The sequence below is a fragment of the Diceros bicornis genome, chromosome 11 (assembly GCF_020826845.1).
Source record: "Diceros bicornis minor isolate mBicDic1 chromosome 11, mDicBic1.mat.cur, whole genome shotgun sequence".
In the NCBI taxonomy this organism is placed as follows: Eukaryota; Metazoa; Chordata; class Mammalia; order Perissodactyla; family Rhinocerotidae; genus Diceros; species Diceros bicornis.
In genome coordinates this window covers 3,647,459-3,670,692 of record NC_080750.1, presented here as the reverse complement: position 1 = coordinate 3,670,692, position 23,234 = coordinate 3,647,459, and the positions used below count along the sequence as shown (strand labels likewise).

The window sequence follows — 23,234 nt, the reverse complement described above, 5'->3', positions numbered from 1 at the left end:
GAAATGTAAAATTGGAGAACTCCTGAACAGGAGTGAACTGAACCCATGCTACTGACAATGGACCCACGTAGTCAGCATGTTATAGGCAATGGAGGAACAAGCTTCCCAGCCGACTCCTTCCCCAGCTGTCAAGAGCCTACAATAACACAAGCATGAGAAGTGAAGGTTACTCCTTTCCCTGCCTCATACAAATACCACAGCGCCAAGCTGCTTGAAATCAGGAACTTCAATTCATAAACTCTGAATCACCTGCCACAGCACTTCCATACTTTCCTACATAGCTGCCCAGTAAACACTTCTCAAATAGGGTCTGGATTTGCTGAACGTGGTAGATCTTTCTATTGCTCCTTTCATGAGATGCCTGGGTAAGGCTGAATTTACCAGATAAAACCAAGAAAGATCATTTCAACGACATATCTTCTCACTTAAATACAAACTAATGGCAAACCCAAGCAACACATGAGACCTACTTACTTGTATCTCAGAAACAGCCACTGGGTAATCCATAATCCAACTAATATAATTCCATTTATTTCTGATACAGAAAATGCCCATTTCACCCGATCAATGTAATCAAAAAACTTGTCTGGGAGTGGAGGGCTGAGCTCCTTGGGAGGGACCCTCTCGTGTACAACTGTGATCATGACGGTTGTCAGGACGAGGTTGAAAAGTGCGTACACGAAGGCAATGCCCGTTTTCCACCACTCGAGGGGAAATTTGTTCCTCGAGTCATTGGGCATAGCAATTTGGATGTAGTCTGGGTACTTTTTGGTGCCCTTTCGCAATCCATTGGATAAGCTCTTAGGTTTACTGTTGCCATTTTTGTTTTCTTCTTCAACAGGTTCGGCAGGTCTCGTGTAAGTGTTTGCAGGATCGCTGGTTTGATTTTCCATGTGTTCTTCAAGTTTTGCTGTCTCTATGATATCCATTGTCCTCGGTCTTCAGATCAAAAGGGAGATGGAAAAGTTCTTGTTCTTTGTGGAAACTTAACTTTTTTTAATCCTTCAATTTCCAAGATCAACATGGACTCTTACAGCCGATTCTGTTTCCGAGCACACACGGAGAAGGTGGCCATCTGGTTACTGTTCCTCCTATGCAGCTCTGCTGTACATTCGCCACTTTCAGGAAAGCAAGCCAATTCTCTTTCCCCAAAAGATGTTACTATCCCACCTGTAAAAACAAAACGAAAGTCTATTCAGAAATTGTGCTTGTCCAACCGCCAACCACCCAAAACAAAACATTATCAAAATAAGGAAACAAATACCAAAGCCATTTGCTTTATAAATACATCGTCAGAACATAGTTAAAGCTGCTGAGATGGAGTTTATTTATAAAATATTGAATTGTTTTATCCTGGCATTCCTCTCTTTTTGAGCTGGAGTTAGTATAAATAGGAACATTTTAATAATCAATTCCTTTTAAGTTTCTTTAACTAGAAGTTAGGACCCAACATTGCAAACACTGCATCAGACACTATTCCTTGTTGCTAACCATGAAGTCATAATAAGCCAGAACCTCCCCCAGAGATCACATCATCCCTTCCCAAGCCTGCATCTTTTCTAGGAACCTGAAAGAAAGAAGAAAAAGCTGTGATGAGCTGCTTACACGCATTGAATGATTGTTATTCTCTGCATTTGTCAAAATAGTCAACTTTCTGTTTTCTTATTAAAAAACTGCAGTCTCTTTAAGCGACCACTTTCAAGAACTGATTTAAGAACTACACATTCAAGATATTTCCAATGGCACTGCATCAGTTTATCCTTTTATATTCAGAGAGGCACATCATACAGAAGGAAAGCTGACAGCCTGCAAAATAACACAGTAAAAAGATATACAAAGCCTTTGCTATGTCTCATTTAGGTAACACATTCTATCTCTTACTTGCAGGATAAAATAATTTACTACAACTGACAAGGGGGATTAGTAGCTAACAACATTTATGATGCAGCCACCGCAATTGCTACCAAACAATACAAACTGGCACCCAGCGGCCCAGCTCGGGGCACTTACCCACCACGACACTGACAAGCAAAGGGTGCCTTCAGCCTCAGCTCCACAGGCTCCAAAGAGCAAAGACCTCTTCACAACAGAGGGCCAGCACCAACTCTTTTATACTTGCTAGCAACACGGCCCCAGCTGTTCTCAATTTAGGAAAGCGGTATTTTAGTCCCGCTACAGAGCCGAGCCACCTGAAGAGGTTTTCAAACCTCGTAATTAGTCCCCACCCAGAGTACACTGCACAATTTAAGCATAATCCTTTGCATTTCAAAGCCTTCCTTTCAGTAACTTCAAGAAAAAATAAGGAGGAGGAAAAACTCAAAGTGGTGACAGCTAAGCCTTTTTTGATGAAAGAAAAAAGTTAACATGGCATAGTCAATATGAACAGGCGATATTTGTTCACAGTGGTGGATGGCAAATACATCAACCACAAGTGTTTATTGTGCACTCAACGCCCCAGCGCTGAGGGATACACGGGGGCAATTAACTAAAACGAGTTAAAACCAAAAATACACCGACCTGAAAGTTCACCCAAAGAGCTCGCCGTCTCACTGAGGAGAGAACTAGAATGACCGAACGGCATATTGTAAAAGGAAGGAGGCGGCGAGCACCAGAAAGGAACGTAGCTTTAGACGCATCCCTGCTCCCTGACGAGATGCGTCCACTTCTGGGGAAGCAGAAGCAAGAGGACAGCGAGCCCGGCAGAGAAACGGAGGCCGGCTGGAGGATGGAGACCGGCTAAGAGGCATTGCTGAAGACTGTGGACACCTCAGCCTTCCCTTGTCCCTCTGAAAAGCCCCCAGCTACTAAAACGTCAGAGCAGGATGAGGACGGAGCAGCGCCCTCTCTGTAAAACAGGACCAACGGGTTTCTCCAGGACCCCAGCAGCAACGTTGTGGGAAGAGTAAGCATAATGAAGAGGTGCTCCGGGAAGATATTTTCAAAAACAAACCTTCCACACCCTGGATTACCACTTCTAATGCAGGCACCAAAGCACTAACTTGGCCATTGCCTTCTCTCTTCTCCAGCTCCAGGCTAGCCCACTCATGGCATCCCGCCACACTCTCAGCCCAACTCCCTCCAACTCTGTTCCTCCGCATCAGCTCCGAGCCTGGTGTTCGTATGTGAAAGAAGCTGGTGACTTTGAAACCCAGGTCCACCAGTGGACACACAGATGGTCTTTATAAGGTAGCTACTCAGTTCTAGAACACAGAATGTAGAACCGAAGAAAATACAATTAGTTACCTTTTTCTTTTCTAAGAGGAAGCACTCAGTCGCCCACCTCATGGGACAACTGTGAGAATGACTGAAATAATTAATCATGAAGAGTGTTGTACTCCCAGGGGTAAGAGCACTCTGTGAGTGCAAAGCCTGTGTATCGTCATTAGTGGCTGAGTTGATATTTTCCTTGGGATTTCATTAAGAAGATTAAATATACAAAGCACATTCATCATGTGTCAACAATCTTGAGATGCAATGTTTGTCATCAAGGTGATGATTACAACATACCCATTCCTATGCTGATCCTTTCCTACCAGTAAGTGTCTGGGAAAGTGACAAAAGCCACAACAGTTCCTCTTGATGGACGGCAATCCCATTAGTTCGTCTGTTTAGGGTTCTGTGCCAGAGCACAAAGCAGAGGAAGAGCTTTCCAAGTCCTCTCACATTGCAAAATACTGGAAGTTAACCTAGATGATATTTAAAAAGTTAAAGATCTCTACAGACTAATCTTCCTTTTGAAGGCAAGCACAAAACTCTGAAACTTTTAGTATACTGATGTTTTGTTAGTACTTTTTTTTAGAACTAAATATGATTTATTCCAGAAATGCAAGGAAAGTTTCAAATTAGAAAATTATTGTAATAAAATACAAACATATGTAAAAAGAAATGATATGATCATCTTGAGTGAAGTCAAAAAGGCATTTGATAAAATTCAGCATCCACCTGGACTGCTGGGAGAGGGAGTACTCAATGGCAAGAACAGAGGTATATACAGCTATGCTCTTTCAATGCCAATAGCACATCGTAGCTGTGTAGTGTGTGTTTTAACATCTAGAGGAAAAGTCCTCCACGGCTGCTCCTCTCTTCATCCCTTGTCAAGGGAGCTTGACAAGAAAACACATCATCCTGCTTCTGTGTTATTTCCACCACCTCTATTATACCATAAAGGATTTGATATTACCATATTAATATAACATTTGTCACTTTCTCTTAATAATCCCAACAGAATTTTTCCCGTAATTTTATGAAATGATTCCAAGGTTCCCCTGGGAGTCAAATGGGAGCAGCAGTAGGTTTGCCCTGATAGACGTTAACCCACACTACATAACTGACACTGGGGTAATGGCAGCCAGTTATTCCATTCTGTGAGTTTATCCAAAGGAAATAAGGATGTACACAAAATATTTCTACAAGTATACTTTCAACATAGTTATTTATAAGAGAAAATTGGAAACAGCCTAATATCCAACAACAGGGGATTAGTTAAATTATAATTATTATAATTAGATAAATTATGGTTGTCTTAATATTATAAAATACGGTTTTGATATAGTGACTGCAAAACTGTGAGACAAGGATATAAATACTACATAAGAAGGATGCAGGATCCAATTAAGTTCACACCTAGATCTTAATAGGAGATGCAGAATCTCAATCATTCACATCAGAGGTGATGGTTTACGAAAAATGGGACAGGGGCCACTCGGCAGATATTCAAGGCTATAGGAAATGTCCAAGTGTGACTTACGACCCACCCCATGAGGCTCCCACGGCAGTTCTGACTCAAGGTTCACTGATCACATCCTGCAGAGGAGACTGAGCAAAGACAGGAGCTCCAGGCCAAGGGCTTCGAAATGCTCTGCTAAATTTCTATGTTGGCCTGGTTGTGCATTTGAAGTAGATAAGAAGATAAGATGTATTGACTGTGTAAATACAGTTTAAAAACAAAGGAAACTTATCTAAGTTTATATATGGGTTGTACTATTTAAAAAGACGTAATCTGTTGAAGACAGAAGTTAAACATTGAATGAAAGAAAATGTATTTAAAATATTTACAAATTGGAATTATGAATAAAAGAGATTTACATGGTGTTCAAAGGCTTAAGAAAAACTAAGTCTTGAAACAGAACTGAATTGAATATCTATGGAAACAAAGAGCTGATGAGTTTCTTAACAGACAGAAAATCTATCTCAGACCTTAACAAAGAAAACCCAGTTGTCACCATAAAGCCATTAAAAAGTCAAGTTGTTGAATAAAACAGCCACAATGTTATAGTTCTCAGCAAATGTTACTTATGTGCCAGGTACTGTGTATTTTCTAATTAATCCTCATAACAACCCTAGGAAATATTTTAAAGAAAAGAAACTGCGATAAAGTGAGATGCCCAAGGTCAGACAGGTACGAAGTGGCAGAGCCCAGATTTGAACCAGGAATCGGACCTCAGGAGCCCATGTTCTTAATGCCACACCACCACCTCTAGTGCCATTATACGTCAGAGGTCAACAATATAGTCAGTGAAAAAGATTAAGAGACAATCAATTATGAGCTTTTTTAAAAAGAGAGATATATAAATACATAGGAAAGTCCTCCAGATAACATTATAGGCTTTTTTTTTTAAAGATTTTATTTTTATTTTTTTTTTCCCCCTAAAGCCCCAGTAGATAGTTGTATGTCATAGCTGCACATCCTTCTAGTTGCTGTATGTGGGACTCGGCCTCAGGATGGACGGAGAAGTGGTGCCTCGGTGCGCGCCCGGGATCCGAACCCGGGCCACCAGCATCGGAGCGCGTGCACTTAACCACCAAGCCACGGGGCCGGCCCCATTATAGGCATTTTTAAATCTTTGTAATTTTGCAAAAAGTAATATAAACTTAGAAAAAATTTAATATAGAATTCACATCTCTTACGGGGAAGGGGGAAGCAGCCTGTTAAATATTCCCTGTTACCCATATCTGCCATTTAATTATAGTTACTGTTACTAATAAACCACCATATCAAATTTATAATATAGGTATATCTCTATGTTAACAGGATCCAGTTTAGCTAAGAAATTTCGTGCCTACAAAGTTTCTTCGAGACCAAGACATCTCAGCTTTTCCTTTTTAACAGTCTTAGAGCTTAACTTGCTTGTAAAAATTTTCCCACCTAAAATGGGTAGGTATTAACATGCTTACAGATACAAGGGCGCCTTGTGAGTCATGGGCTTCTATTTCAGAAGCATCCACAAAATTTGCTAAATATTTTTACCAACAAGTTCTTGAAAACTGAAAAGGAGATCCACTGCTTACTAAAAAATTATCATGGATATTTGTAAAATATTTTCCCAATAAAACATGGAAATAAGTCATTGTCAGATGATTAAAGGTCCCACATCTGTATAGGTATGATAGATCTAAATTAGGGAGATGAGCAGGCTTATAAGGTAACTTGGTGACACTATTCTGAAAATGGATTGGGGAAAAAAATTTTTTTTAATGTAAAAGAATTGAAAAAGCAGCTACCAATGACTACTTCTGAACTTTGGGGGATATGCTTGGGTAGAGAATAAACGTTTTGATTTCTGGTACTTATTTACTATCCTGTGTTAAGGTAGATTGGACAACTTCAGTTCTGCATCCAGTTGTTCTGAGAGAAAGATACAGCTTATCAACAGTGGTTGCCTGGGGCTGCTGGTGGGAATGGAGAGTGACTGCAAATAGGCTGGAAGTTTCTTTTTGGGGTGATGGAAATGTTCTAAATGAGGTAGTGATGATGTTTGCACAATTCTGCAAATTTACTAAAAATTATTTAACTGTACCCTTAAAACAAATGAATTTTATAGGATATAAGTTATAACTCAATTAAGCTGTTTTACAAAAAAAAGCTATAGCCCATTGAGATACATATCTTCTAAATAATTAGAAAACCAGGGAATATCCTATGCTCTGTTATGATTTTCCAGGCTCACTTATCCCTGTACAGTGTTGTACTTACCAGCTGGGCACTTCTTTAGCAGTGATTCTGAAGTAACACACATTTCTAAGTTTTTTTTACAGATAAGATCAAGAACCAGCCAATAAAAAGCAAACTGTTTAACAAAATTTGTGTTAAGCTGTGCCCCAAAAACAAACTTGTAACTAAATATGACAAAAAAACAAATGAATTTTCTAAAAGAATTTATCAAAATTTACTATGAGTTGGATTAAAAGTAAGAAAAGATCTGTTTTCTTTCTCACTAAAAAAAAATTGATCACTTTAACTGGCAAAGTAGACCATTTAATACTTGTTGAAATGAATACTTATTTACACAGGGCAAATATTAGCTGTGCAAATTTGAAGACAATAAATTGTGGGACTAGGAGTATTTCACAAGAAGGGATAATCTGCGGTCCAGAGTACAGCATATTGAGAGCGTGGAAAACTACTCAGCCTGTATCAACTCTTTCTGACTTAGTAACTAAGTTTGATACAATAAAGTACCTTCACTAACATTTGACTTGCCAAATGTTCCATAGGATGTTTTAAAACTTGGCTTCTATTTCCTAGCTATTAATCTTTTTGTTGGTGGCTAGAGAATTCCGATGATCAGATCTGATTCCAGTAGAGTTTGGAAAGACAAACTGCAGCCCTGGGTTGAAGGACAGAAGCTATCCCGTAGGAGGAGAGGAATCTCAAAGACAGGTAGAGGTGGCGTCACAGGGAAAGACAACCCAACAATCCAGGTACAACGTGGAATACGTGGTGAGGCGGATTAGCGAACAAACGAGGAATCAATGAGCGAGTGGGTAGATTAGATGGACTAGATAGATACACATCACGCATTTTCCCAAATGCTGGGTCATGCTTGCCCCAAGCCCCTTTCCCACTCCAGTCCTGATACAGCTGCGAGAGCTCAGAGAAGTTCTGGAGGGTGGGAGTGGGGGGACTCCCCAGGAGGTTTCTTCCTCCTCTGTCCAGGTGTTTTCAGTGTTTAGTAGAAAGAACTAGGCTGGAATTTTCTATTTCCCACCCTCCCCACCTTTCTGAACTTTCCGCCAGTGAAGGATGATATACCCATGGCCTCAAAGAATACGGTGGGTTGAAGGCTTGTCTTAGCGTTAAAATGCTTATCTGCTTTGGCAGGAGAGCAAAAGAAGTCCCCTATAATTGAAACACATTTGTACTTTTAATCATCTGACTCTAATTCTGTTAATTCACGAGAAACCGCCCAGAATAGCTGTCTGGTCATGAGAATCATTCTGTGCTAACACTACCTGTTCCAGGTTTAGTAGGCAAACAAAAGCAGCCAGCACGTGTTTTCTATGAACACCCTGGGGGCTTTATCAGAAAGGTTAAATCTAACAGCCTACCTGCACAACAGTGACAATTATCTGCTTCTACATTTCTAGCTTCCCTTATATACCCCAAAGATTTATAAACCTAGAAACTGATTCCCGTAGGTTTTAGTACTTATTACTCTGTAATAAGAGTCTGCACAGATTACCTACTGAAGTCAGAGGTTTCTGAAAACTGTAAAAAAAAAAAAAAAAAAAACACTCCATGTAATATTTTTACAAGACATTTAAGTCTGATATTGGAGCTTATAGTCTCTCCTAAGAACAGAGGCTGGTCTACGAGAGAGAAAAGCAGAAGCTGGGTCTAACTGCCTGACTTTTACTCCCCAAACCACACAGCATTTTCTAAATGATACAGGAGATCTCATTCTAAGTAAATAGATTACAATCAAAGTCAACAGTATATTTCCTTGCCAACAACAACAAAAATGTTTCTAGATTTGGAAGCACAGTATCTTATTACAGGAAAACCATGAGAAGAAATGAGAAGAAAAAAAATAGTTCCTGAAAAATAATTTCATAATTCTCTACTTTTATTAATAAAACTCCTTTCTTCCAAGCCCTTCAGATTATTTAGAAATGACACTTATTGATTTCTCTCTCTACCGCGTGGTAACCAAATTGTGGGTATATTTTATACGATTTCAAAAAAGTTTGCGTAGAATAATGTAAACAGGCTACTTAAATGACACCTTGAAACTCTGCTCACTGTTTACTAGTGCATAAGAAGAGAATATTACCACTTTCTTTTGAGATTTATGTGAAATTGTCTTTAAGCAAGAATCTATAGAAAGGAGTGAAATAATCCTGTAGTGTGAAGGCAAAGGCAAGACTGGGAGAAACATTTAAGCAGGCACCTGCGGTTGGGACATGTGCTTACAGCAGAGGGCAGATGCCTAAGAACAGGAAGCTTGCTCAACGCCCAGAGCTGCTGTGGAAATGACACCTAGGTACACTCCAATACAATTTCCGTGTAGAGGGCTAACGCCTAGAATTAGACATTTTGATATGTATTTAAAATGCAATGGTTCCTGGTTATTATATCTCTGCTTAGTGCTAACAAAACAAGTTCAAGAAATAGCTTAAGACAGCCTGAGAGATTTAGGGGAGCACTTCCTGGTAGCAAGAATTAAATATTGAAAAATTAGGGAGAAGGAAGGTTCTAGAATTTGCACCTTCAGCAGGTTAGTCCCATCAGCTTGTTGCACCTTAGGTGTGAGGGGACTTGGTAGAGGGCAAACAAGTGGGGGGGCACAAAGCCTAGACAACTCTTTGTGCCTTAAATCCTGTGCCTCAGCCCACCTGGGTTCCTCAAGGCAGAGCATGGTTTTCATTATAAAGAAAGGTAAAAACAGGAAAGTAAAGAGACTATGGAAGACCTGGAAAGCTCTGTAGAAGCCTACATTTCTCATTCTCTTATCCCAACCACAAAAATGTTCTACAAATGAAGTAATAAAGAATGTATTCCACTCATACATGGTATATGCTATTTTCAGATTCCATTAAAAACACAGGGCTGTGTATTTTCTAGAACTCCTTTTGCATGACTGGCTGAATAAGCCATTGCTTTCCAAGGGCAGGAGACTATAAAAAGCAATACTTTCTCCAAAGCCATTAAGGTCAGGGTATTTGGCTCCAGATTCTCCCAGAATATAAACTGCTATGTTGTATTTAAATAAATTATTTTTCTCTCAAAAGCACTTATTTGACCAATGCTTCCAATCTAGGCTTTGGTTTCTGCAAATAACCTACTAATGGTGATTTATGTTTCCTAAATTTGGGTTTATGAAGAGGGACCCAGACTCCCCAGCCCAATCCAACACAAGGAATAGCACACATGGGGAAGAGGCAGCAAAAAAATGAAGTACAGATTAAAATCCTGAGTCTAACAGAATGCCATTTTAACAAGCTTAAGGAATGCAAGTGACTGTTACATATTGGTATCTGAAATATACCTATGAAATATTTATCTATTGAATTTTCATCTCTCTTAATAAATTAAGGAAAAGAAACTGCCACAAAGTGTCCATTTCTATCATTTTCACCGAAAGTTTGTATACGAAAAAAATTTCATTTGAAGGAAATAAAGAAATTTGGTTTATACAGCATAGTATTTAAATATCACGTTAGGAAATATTAGTGGCTAAGTACCTGGATATTCAGAATGATTGCCAACAGACATATGGCGGCGAGGGGAAAACGGTATTTGCAAGTGAAGGCAGGGTGAGCAGTGCAGGCGTGTTTCTTTAATAAAATGTTTGTCATATGTTTTTAGGGTTATGGTTTTGAAAATTTACCAGAGAACCATCAGCATTGCAGAGGTCACGCATGGTTATACATGGAGACTGATGGGAAGCAGGTTATGTCTGCAGCTGTTCACTAGCTGCGTGGAAAATGTGATCTGATTCACTCAGATGAGTAACTTTTATCTGCCCCTATTAAAAGATTGCCTACCCTGGGGCCGGCCCTGTGGCTTAGTGGTTAAGTGCTCGCACTCCGCTGCTGGCGGCCCGGGGTTTGGATCCCGGGTGCGCACTAACGCACCACTTGTCTGGCCATGCTGAGGCAGCGTCCCACATACAGCAACTAGAAGGATGTGCAACTATGACATACAACTATCTACTGGGGCTTTGGGGAGAAAAAGGGGGAAAAAAGGAGGATTGGCAATAGATGTTAGCTCAGGGCGGGTCTTCCTCAGCAAAAGGAGGAGGATTGGCATGAATGTTAGCTCAGGGCTGATCTTCCTCACACACACACACAAAAGGTATTGTGTTTTACACAATTTCAAGTATGTAAACAATGCATGTACAGAAACGTCAGAGCACTAGTACATGAAAATATTAAGAATGGTTGTCCAAGTGGTGGGAGAATGAGATTTTTTTCCTTTCTACACTTGCGTATAGCCCGCATTTAAAAATATTTTCATCACAAATGTGTTATTTTATAGCTGAAAGTGTCAGAAACCATGGATGGTTGTTGCTGTTGCTTTTATAGAAGCATTTACTAACCGAAATCCCTATTTCATGTTTTCACTCAGCCTCAATTAACTGCAATAAAAAATATATGTTTAGAGTGCTGTGTTTTGGAAAAGTCTGCATTATTGCTGCTGCTTGAGAAAGCCAGGAAAACTAATAACAATTTGGATGTTACAGCCCTACCATGAAGAACACCCAATTAAGTTAGTCTTTACTTAGTGTCAACTTTCAAAAAGAGACTTCACTATGGTACAGTGTGATATCTTCTGCAGGGTTTATGAGCAAGAGAGGGGTAAAGACTGCTCTGTAAATTAATCATTTCCATATAATTGATGTCACTCAATATTTCACAAAACACCAGTCACTTATTTGCTGCTGTTTCCCCAGAACAAAATCAGCTGCCAAATAACAGAGAATCAGACTTAACCAGATTTCAGGGAGAAGATGCTTCAGTCAAAAATGGAAATCCCCAAGCCCTCTTTTGCAAATATAGCCTACTACACACCTAGGCTATATGGTACTAAGCTTATGAGACCACCGTCATATATGCGGTCTGTCGTTGACCGAAAGATCATTATGTGGTGCGTGATTGTACTTGAAAACTTACAAACTTAAGAAGTTGCCATACTTTTTGTGCACCATGGATATTTATGTCAGCTTGTGTATTTAATCATTTTAAAACACCTTTTTCCAGGTATTTGGTGGATTTTTGCTTTACTGTACTCATTATCAGCTAATAGTTTCTGTCCTCTACTCTCTGTGACAACAAACTTTGGAAATAACCTAAAATTACCAAATTATTAGTTAAATAAATTATGGTTTTCAAAAAAGTATGTACACTATATATAAAAATTACTTTTAAAAACTGAAAGAATTATTGGAAACATTAATTTAAACCAGTTTGCAAAAATTCATTAAAATATTATTGAATAACAATCCCACGTGCTCCAAAAATTCTAATTCCATGTCTTCTTTTTAAAAAATTTATATTAGTTCTTTCTCCCTAATTTCAAAAGCTGTATGTTACCTACTTTGAATCACTTCTAGGAAGTTATATTAAAGATACTCGCACAGGCATGAAAAGATTGTTTTCCAAATCTACTCATCAGAATTCTTTGGGACAGATGCATTTTAAAATTCAGAACTTGCATTTCAGCAAGACTGTAAGTACATGGACCAGATAACAGGTCACACAGCTCACCTGGACCACTGCCCTGGGTCTTGGAAACACCAGATATTCAAACATTAATATATCTGAACAATACATATGGATACATTCACACTAAGTTGAATGAATAAAGACTACAAAGAACATCTGGTCAGTTCAAGAGGGTTTTGACACCAAAGGTTATCAAGGGAAGTAAGGAGGGAGGGAAGGAAGGAAGGAAGGGCCTTTTGTTTTTAGAAGTTTAGATTTTGAAATTGCTGATAAGTGATTCTCGACCTGTAAGGCTGAAACCACACTGTCCATCAAGATGGGAGTAGTTACATTACAAACGTTTTATTTGCACAATAACATACTATCATACAATGTTAGGTGAAGAAAGTAAGTTGCAAAATGGTGTGCACAGCCCAATCCTTTATTGTGGGGAAAAAGTGGCTTATGTATACATAAGTTACATGGTGATTGGAAAGGTGATATTGCCTGGAACATTTACTTTACTTTTCACCTTTTTGTATTGAAAAAATAAGTAAGCACCATGTTTTGATTTTACAGCCTAAAAGGACAAAGGTAACTATTCATTCCACAACATTTAGCTAGGACCTACCTACTCTGTACTAGGCACTATGGAAGGGACACAACAGTTTAAAAAAAGTCACTTCCCACATGCTTACATTTTGTTAACCTACAATAACAGCAATAATAATAACACAAAGACTAAAAGTGCTATGAAGAAAAATAAAGCAGGATGGGGCAACAGAGTAATGGGAGGGCGATTCAAACTAGGATCACCAGGTTTATGAGGTAACACTCAACTTATGAATACTCATTATCAGGAAAAAAATCAGTGCACCATCAACTCAAAAGAATATCAAGAACATCTATATTCTAACCTGCTGAGACCCAATTACGTAAATAGCTTCTAGAAACCTATACAAACATAACTTTTTAGAAATAAGAAGGGATTCCACTGAAAATGTTCCCATACCTACTCAATTATGGATTTTTGCCTTTGAGTTATTTTCCATTTCTAATAGATAAAATAATGTGTGCCTGTGTATAATATTCTAATTATATTGGTCATGATGGACTTTCACATAATTGACCACCCCAGTGCTGTCTTCTAAGGAATGTTTAACCCACAAGAGGCTTTTAAGAAAAGGTTAAAGATGCAATTTTATAAACACAGGAAGAATAAAAATAAAGACATTATATTATATGTGGACAGAAAAGTTGAAGCTATCAAATACCTAATGAGGATTCAAAATTCAATTTGACTTTCAATGCAGAAATTTTATAATTTTAACTTAAATAGCTGGGATAGAAACTACAGATATAGAAAACTTTTTAAAGTGTACCCTGAGTTAATGACACAGAATGACAAACTCAAGATAAGCAGTACTTGAGGGTTTAAATGTGGAGCAACTGTTGTACTCACTGCTGAAAGCCTGGACCATAAGGCAAAGAATGGACAGGCAGCATAGAAGACAGGACTATTTCTGGCCTTCCCTTCTGTGTAGAATCACCTCTAAGTGCTGAGGAAGGTAGCAGAAGAGAAGGCTGGCTCCTAGCCTCAAGGGATTTTTGAGTAAATAACCTCCCCCCCTTTCCAATCAGGAGTCACTTTAAAAGACCAATGAACAACAAAAGCAACTTTTATCAATTAGAGAAGAGCCTGAAATAACATTTGAAGTTCAGTAACCAGATAGAAGTAAAAATGAAAAGAAAATTCAAATAATGAACATAAAATGTGAAAAAAAGAGAGACTACTTATAACTTAGGAATTTTAAAAGTCTAGGGTATTATATCGATGAAACTGAAAACAAAAATTTAAAAAGTAAAAGTTTTTAATTAAAGTGGAAATTTTTAATTAAAAATTCCTTTTTTATGGGGCTGGCCCCATGGCGTAGCAGTTAAGTGCTCGCACTCCGCTGCTGGCGGGCCGGGGTTCGGATCCCGGGCACGCACCGATGCACCGCTTGTCAGGCCATACTGTGGCGGCGTCCCATATAAAGTAGAGGAAGATGGGCACGGATGTTAGCTCAGGGCCAGTCTTCCTCATCAAAAAGAGGAAGATTGGTATGGATGTTAGAGCTCAGGGCTGATCTTCCTCACAAAAAAATAAAATAAAATAAAAAATTCCTTTTTTTGAGCCAGCCCTGATGGCCTAGTGGTTACAGTTGGGTGCGCTCCCCTTCGGCAGTCTGGGTTCCGTTTCCTGGCTCGGAACCACACCACCCGTCTGTCAGTAGCCATGCTGTGGCGGTGCCTCACATAGAACAACTAGAAGGACTTACAACTAGAATATACAACCATGTACCCAGGCTTTGGGGAGAAAAAAAAGAAATTCCTTTTTTTTTTTTTTTTTTAAATAGCCTTTAAAAACATCACGCTCCACAAATCAGCAGTGAATAGAAATCAGCGTAGTTCCCCCATTCTGTTTAGCACTGATCTGTCCCTGAGAGTAAACGGTGCTCAGAACTGTGTTCCACAGACTGAGGCAGGTTTAGAGCAACAGGATAACTGAAAGCACTCTCTCTAAACCCGAACCTCACGCAAACGGTAGTCAGGACATGCATAAACCCAACGTTCAATTAGCATCAGGAAGCTAAAAGATGTAATTCCATATTTAATCTAATTTTCATTAAATCTAATTTTCATTGATGACCCTACATAAATAACAGTATTTGACTGTAAATAATCACTTGAAATTATTTTTTTTAACATATATTTGCTATCAAAAACCTAGATTAAAAAAAAGAAACAAAGTAATAGCCTAGAAAATGAGAAGTTATTTGTTTCCTGGTTTTGGGGGGCTTTTTTACTTCCAAAATATCTCCTGTAGTATTCTCTGCAGCAATAAACAGATTAAGAGATTGGGAGCCCATTTCCAAAGCTTGTACTAAATAAGACCGAAATGACGTTCTCATTACCATGTATCTATACTTCAGAGGCACATCTTAAGAATGTCAAAAAGAGTTATGGGTTGATGGGGTCTCTTTAAATGAAAAGAGTGAATTCCATCTTGAAAAGTTCATAGCCCTGAGAACAGAAAAAGTAGATGCTCACAACTCAACGTCCAAACTGCACCTGTCACCTGCTCCACCAGATGTGCAACTCCTCCTCTGTCTCTTATCTCAGTAAACGGTACCACCATCCACCCCGTTACTCAGGGTAAATGAAATCTCCTTCCTCTGCTCCCCTGGCAATCACCCCAGGTCCTGGCCATTTTCATCTATTACTCACCTCTGCTCTCTCCAGCTTACTTCAGTTCACAAACAGGGCAGGAATTAGCCCAGACATATCAACAGCCACAGGAAATTAACTCTACCCACCAGAAAGATACATTACAAAGTTATTACTTGGAGGGTTGGGGGGGCGGCCAGTGGTGTAGTGGTTAGGTTTGCAGGCTTCACTTAGGCTGCCTGGGGTTCGAGTGTTCAGATTCCAGATGCAGACCTACACACCACTCATCAAGCCATGCTGTGGCAGTGTCCCACATACAAAATAGAGGAAGACTGGCACAGATGTTAGTTCAGGGACAATCTTCCTCAAGCAAAATTATTTTTTTTTTAATAAAAAGAAAGCTGATATAATACTAGGAATATCTAGCACTTTGTGCTACTAGAGTACATAGGGAAAAATGGACCTAGGGACCAGTTCACTGGAAGACACACCGTCACAAACATTCTGGCACAAGGAGAAGATGAAGTGCCAGGACCACGGTGGGAGGGGACAGACGGAGCATTTAAGGCAGCGCTCACTCCCTCTCTCGTTTTGTTCCCAGTCAATTTCCTGCTCTATTGGCTTCTGTAAAGCCCTTAAATGGCTCCCTACGGCCAAAAGTCCATCACTTCTTTTGACTTAAAAAAAAAAAAACCTGTAATAGAAAATTTCAAATACGTCATACTGAAAGTAGAGAGAATAGTATAGTGAACCTCATCAGCTACAATTATCATGGGAAATCTTTTCCATCTCTCCTCCACTGTGGATTTTTGGGAAGCAATCCCAGAGCTCATGTCACTTCACCTGTAAATATTTCAGTATGCCTCTTTAAGATAAAGGCTCTCTTTTATAAAAAAACCTAAATGCCATTGTTACACTAAACAAAATGAACACAATTTCCATAATAACAAATATCCAGTCAGGTCACCTTTCCCTAATCTTATTTTTTCTCCAGACTGCTTTTTAGATGGTGTTATGTTCTTCTTACAGCTGACAGTGCTTATAAGGACCCTCATAATCTGGCCTCTGCCTCCTTTTCAGGCTCAGTTTTTGAGACTCCTTTTTTTCCTCTCCCTAAATCCTGTGCTTCCTGCCATACTCACTTAATTTCTGTTCCATTCACATGCAGTATCCCCTCTTATCAGGCCTTTCCATATAATTTTGTAGCACCCTGAACCTCCTCCCTCTCCCGCCCTCTTGCTTACATACCAGCTTAGATGTCACTTTCTCCAAGAAACCTTTCCTGCTACAACTCCTGGACCCAGAAATGAAATGTCAAATATAGTGCTCACTGCCCAGCAAAGTCACAAAAACCTTGTGTCCCCTCTCCCCAAAGCTCCCATTTCAAAACAAATACCAATCTATAACTTCCAGCTGGTTGGACATTAACCTTCCCCTCTGGGCTACTGTCTGTCCAGCATTTTCAGGGTATGGTTACCATTTTTTACATTTGCCTTTGGCCTATATATTCATGCACGATTATTATACAAACCTCTTATAAATGGTGTTCTATAGCTGCAAATCAGACGTTAGTTCAAAGATTCTCAATACTAAGAAAATCCACAGAATTAAACATTGTATTTAATAATCATAAAGTCTTTCAAATGTGAATTATATATCCGGCAAATATCTGGGTGTGATAACGAGCCAGTGGAAAAAGAAGAACCTAACCCTCAATAGGGTTCTGGGGTCCTGTTGTCACAGGAGCAGAAAAGCACTTCATTTTATTCTGAAAGCAGCACCAACTCTGAAAAACAAACATGCGCCCATCAGGGACACTGTTGTTCTTCCACAGATAACTGCCTAAATAAACAGGCTTTCTCTGCAGATCTTTTCACTGAAATGGAATCAGAAACGCGTGTTTGAAGATGAACTGTCAAAAAGAGTTTTCTAGGAAATGCTGGTTGACCACTCTGTGTAGCTCTTCTCATCTACAAGATCGTGCGTAGTAACTAGGGAGAAGGGAGAATTTCTCTGGAGCCTTAACAAGTCTAACTTATATTGTGAAGCCAATTGATTATTATACTTTTGGCTTTGTAGTTATTTTAAGAAAGCTTTTGTTTGGAAAAGTACTTACAAATATGCACTTTAAATAATTTTTATCAACATTATGATCATGCAAAGCTAATTGGGATTTATCGCTATTATGCTATATTCTCTCTGCCAAGAAAATATATATTTTTTTAGTCAACAATACTAGATTGGAATATTTAAGCGTTGTAAAATTTTTGAATTTGTATCCCATTAATGATTTAAATTTATATGGTCTAGACTAGGAATAAGAGTCACAGCTAACACTTGTCTAGTACTTATCTATGCCCAAACACTACCCTAAATGCATCACTTACTTAGTCCACCATGCTCTGGGAGGTAGATGTTGTTACCCACATTTTACAGATGAACACAAAGAGGTTAAGTGAATTGCCCAAGGTCACCAGCTAGTACGTAGTAAAGCCAGCATTCGGTACTTTGGTAGTTTCTGATTCAGTATGTCCACCACTGTCCACCAGTATGTCCACCAGTATTCCACCACTCGAAAAAGCATCTATAGATGAGCACACAGCTTCAGGATGAATTCTTACAGCAAAGGAAAGGAAATGGATGGGATGCCCCTGCTAAGTCAGGAGCACTGACCCTGGAGACAGCAGAGTCTCACAGCCAGATCTCCCCCGAGCCTCCTCTTGACACAGGACACAGTGGAAACCTTCCAGGGTCAACTGGGAAGACCCAACATTTCCTTAGGGCTGTGAGTCCCAGACTGGGTCAACTCACCTCCCCCAACTTTCCCATTTGTGTGCACTTTCAGATTTTGGGACAGAAATGCTCCAGAGAAGCAGAACAAGACCAGGTTTAGTTTGTTGTGCTCAGGGCGTGGGGGAAAGGAAGAAGACCACACATCCTATCTGTGTTGAGAAGAAGCACGTTACGGGGCAGTGTCTAGGGGAGACCACGCAGACATGTCTCCAGGCCCCAATCTTGCTTCAACCAGAGGAACTCTGCTTTGCTTTCTACGTTGGAGGGTTACCCAAAATCTCATCTGAAATCTGGGTTCCATGGCTAAAAAGTTTTAAAACTAATGGTGTCATGGCAAGGCCCTGGATCAGAAATTAAAAGACCAGAATCCTTGTCTCTGTTTAGCAGAAACAAGCCACAACCAATCCTGGGTATGTAATTGAGCTACCTCGGGTTTCAGTTGTCTCATTTAATATAACTCTATTATTTTACAGATTTCTAAGGCTCTTTCCCATATTAAAAAAAAAAAAATATATATATATATATATCATTCTATAAAAAGAAAGATACGTTAGTGATCTCCTCAAAGACAGTTCAAAAGAAGGCAAACACACACCTCATTTCTCACAGAAAGAAAAGAAGCAGGTAAGGAACTTACTGATGAGAAGTGTACTAACCATCAGACGTTCCAGGTGTTTCCACATGGTGCTCAGAACAACGTGTAACTGGTCCTCCAAGACTTAAAAATTTGGGGTATTTTAACCTAGCTTGATGTGCATAATTTATGGGTAGTAGGTCCATATGGGTTTGTTAAGATAATGAACAACAACAGTCCCTTCAAAGGCCATGGCCTTATAACACGCCCTTGCTACTATCAGAAGCAAATGAAACACAGGTCAACCCTAGGTGTTAACATCTAGGAATTCTAAGACCCAGGTTCTAAGCCTGACTGGACCACTTGATGAGAAGTCGTGCCATGTCCTTGGTCCTCAGTTTCTTCTGCCCTACCTTCCTCATGTTCTCAAATAAGGGACTATGGTAAATCATTGGCCATTGGCATATTACAATTAAAAATCATGGCTTATCTTGTATCTTTATTTCTCATGGTCAGAAATCACACTGTCACAATAGGCCACATGAAGAAAGAAATAAATTCAAGGAAGAATCACCCATTATGTTCCATTCACTATTTAGGCATCTGAATGGAGTAAGTAGGAGCCTATTATGGGGGTCCTGATGCAGAATCCCCTTTCCCACCAGGACTGAAGCCAATTAAGTAAGATCTTAATGAAGAGCTCCTAATCTTAGGTTTATTAGAGAAGAAATTACATTAAAACCGAAAAAAATAATTTTACGAGGTTGAAGGGGAAAAGTCATATCTCCTAGAACAGGAGTGGGTTCATCAGATGCAAGGTAAACAACAGAAAGCTACTGGGTGAGCTCGGAGGCTAACACCACAGGACATAAAAGGATAAAGTGCTATGCTTTATTATACCAACTGACCATAATATGGATTCAGATCCCAAATTAGGAAATAACATAACAAATTAGTATAAATTATGTTTAAAATAATGTTTAAAAAGGTCTTTTCTGAAATATTTAAAATTGAGAAATAAAATTATCCCAAGTAATCTGAAATTGTATATCTTGATTTAAAGAGTTAATCTATTCCACTAGGATTAATGTTTAAACGCAGACATCTACAGTATCAAACAAGACTAGACTTCTCTGGTAATGCATTAGCAATCCTAGATTTGATTTTTCTTTTCTCCTGGGTAGCAGACTATTTCAGTTTTTACCCCAGACATGACACACACCTGAGCCAAATAACTTTGGAAAAGCAGCTTATCATGTGTTAGAACTTTGTTAATTAAAATAACAAATTCCTACCTCAAATAGTTTTGGAACAAATAAAGTAAGGAAACTCCACCAAAGTTTATTTATTTGAATCATTTGAAGCATTATTTATGGCTTCTTCTGTTTTTAAAAACAAGTAATGTTTGTTAATTACGGATAATGGTTAAGACAGTTTTCCATCAAGTAACATAAAGCTTCTCTATGAAAAACTGAGAATCTAAGTTAACAGGAAAACTCTAGGTTCTTTATAAAACAAACTGAACTTAAAAGCATTTCCCCTAAATCAACAGTCTACACTGGTAGAAAGTCATTCAAGGTATAAGACTGCATATAAAACACGATTCTACCTTCAGTGCTCAACTCAGTGAAGCACTATGTATTGTGGCTTCAAGGAAAGTCAGAAACTTTGAGAGTTAAATGCGTTATTCTCTGACTTTTAATAGAAATCCAAAAGTTAACCTTAAGTCATAGGCTGTTATGTTGGTAATAAAGAAACCTCTACAGTTACTGAGATAACCCTGAGAACCCCTCCCCAATCCCCTTCTTCCTCGACTTCTTAGAGGAGCCTTCCTTGGGAAATACCCGCACCTGACAGAGCCAGCGAGACTCCGTGCGAGTTCAGGAGGAAGAGAGGCTGCTAATCTCACAAGTGCTCACAGCGCTGCTGGACCACTGTAGAGCATCATCCAGGCACTGCTCCACCACTAGCCCACGTGCAGCGACAGACACTCAACACAACCACTGATATTCTGCTTTCCCTCCAAAAATAAACTCAAGGGAAGTCAGAACCCTAAAAAGATCAGATTGGGATCCTGCCATGGCTTTCTCCCCACACCTATGCTCCCCCCATTTCTTCAGTCCGGTACCTGGTTCTGCAGCCTACACGGGCCATGTCTGCTGCCAGGTTAGGAGGTACAACGGCAGTCCACATCACGTCACTGAGCACCAGCCAAGCGCCTGGCATCCAGAGGCGTCGAACAGCTGTGAATGAATGTATCCGCCCCCACAGAGACACCAGATCTAGCTTACCCTTCTCCAAAGAACCTCAGGTACCTTTCTTTTTCTCAATGAGTCAGTAATGTGTCTGCATAATTATGATTTCCATATGTGCCCAAAAGAATTTCCAAAGGCCCCCAAATTTCATCCAATTTATGGTAGTTTCCTTTGTGTGACTGCATTTTTTATTATAACGTATGTTACATAAAAAAGGGGACGCAACATAAGGTATAAAAAATAGCAAAACAAAAACCCACATCTAGCTTCAGAATGTTACAGGTACCTTGGAAGCCCCCAAACAACTCTCTGAGATTGCACCCCCCACCCCCTGCATAATCCTGATGTCATTTTTCAATATATTAATAATTTTCAAGGTACATAATGCTGAAAACCTTTGGAGAGGTTTCTTAGATGATACTATAATTTCTGTAACTGCAGTTCTCAAAATCATAAAAGAATAGATAAATCCTTGAAAAGTTCTCACCCATCTTTGGGTTTTCCTTCACTCCTTCACAAATCTGCTCCCACCTCTTAGGGGGTTGTCTGGATGGTGGAGGGCATGATAACACTTCCCCACAGCTTATGATAAGACACTGGTGCTTCCCAAGTATTAACTGGTTAATATGCACAACCACAATATGGGGTAGGTACCAAGATCACCACCACCTGAGGCATGAGGAAGTGAAACCTAGAATCCAGCAAGTGGGCAGAGGTGGGACTTGAACCCAGTCAATCTGGATCCCAAGTTCATGCTCTTAGCCACTCTGCTGTGTTGTGACTTTCCAAGATGTTGGTTTATTTTTACAATTAGGAATGTGCTAATTTTTTTTCCCTAAGAGCAACGGATTTCCCTTCCCTGTGAATCCTTCTGGGGAGAGATTCCACTCTCCTTCCTTTCCCCCCCGAGTCACTATGCAGGTAACAGTCTGTGTTTGCCCTGTGAGGTGACTTCCTTCCAAATATTGGCCAGCCCCACCCTCTAACACACAGCTACCAGCTCTGGGTCATCTGATGCCCTCAGTGCCTGTGTGTTTATCCTGCTCCCCAGTGACTTCTAAGAGGGACATTTCCTGGAAATACCGTGGATGGACATTTCACTGCCGTGAGGTGTTTGGAGTGTGAATCACTCCTGTTGCCTAGAAACCTGTTTGTGTTTGGAGGAGGAAGCTGACTCAGCCCAGGTACAGTCAGATGCAGGGCTGATATTTACTCAGCACCACTTCCTCCCAGCACTAGACTGTGGATTTCATGCCTAACCTTGACGCTGTTCTCTCCTATGTCACTGTTTGTAGAGGCTCCTTCAATTCTTTTCAATCAGGGGAATTCAAAAGGCACTAAGCTGTGCATAGAATCAACAGATCTCATCACTAAAATATATGCTATGTTATTTTTCCTATTGAGTTCTGAAGAAAAACTTTAAGACAAAAGGCAACTACAGGATTCTTCATATAAAAGGGAATTATATGGTGTCATAGAAGTAACTTCTCTCAAGCATTCACAGTTAATATAACGTATTCCTAATCAGCACTGAGTCACTAACTCAGACCTTGTAATCCAGAAAGAATTTTTTTCAGGCAACCTGAACGTTGACTCATTTGGTAGGCTACATTCCAGGCCAGATAAACTGTTATACACATACCTGTCTCTTTTTTTTTGTTTTTTGATAACAAGAAGGAATTGATGACAACATATAAGCAGCTTCAGAATTGAGGGGGTTTAGCCTCAAATACCATAATGAATATAAATAGATATTGGAGTCAGCCTAAGGTTACCTCGCCGACCTTTAACTTCAGACTTCAGTTAGCACGCCTAGGGCACTCTAGAAGCCAAAAATCTAGAATCAATCACTCCAGGCTTGTGTTTCATATAAAGTCTCCACCACTTACTGCTATTCCCTAATATTGTGTGGTTCCACTATTTTTCCTAGTCATTTCTATGCATTAAATGTTAATGCATATGAATGCATATTAAAT

At 39.5% G+C, this 23,234-nt stretch overlaps 1 protein-coding gene across 6 annotated transcripts in view; it reads right to left on the bottom strand.

Annotated features, from left to right (window-relative positions):
* Nucleotides 1-23,234, bottom strand: part of SGMS2 (sphingomyelin synthase 2) — a 72,421-nt gene that overhangs the window by 14,290 nt on the left and 34,897 nt on the right. For all 6 annotated transcript variants that reach the window (XR_009221523.1, XM_058549873.1, XM_058549874.1 and 3 more), the window contains one exon: nucleotides 475-1,170. Coding sequence is in view for 5 of the 6 variants with exons in the window: in XM_058549873.1 (XP_058405856.1) it covers nucleotides 475-929 (455 nt within the window). In the remaining variant the exon portion in view is untranslated. The remainder of the gene's footprint in view (nucleotides 1-474; nucleotides 1,171-23,234) is intronic.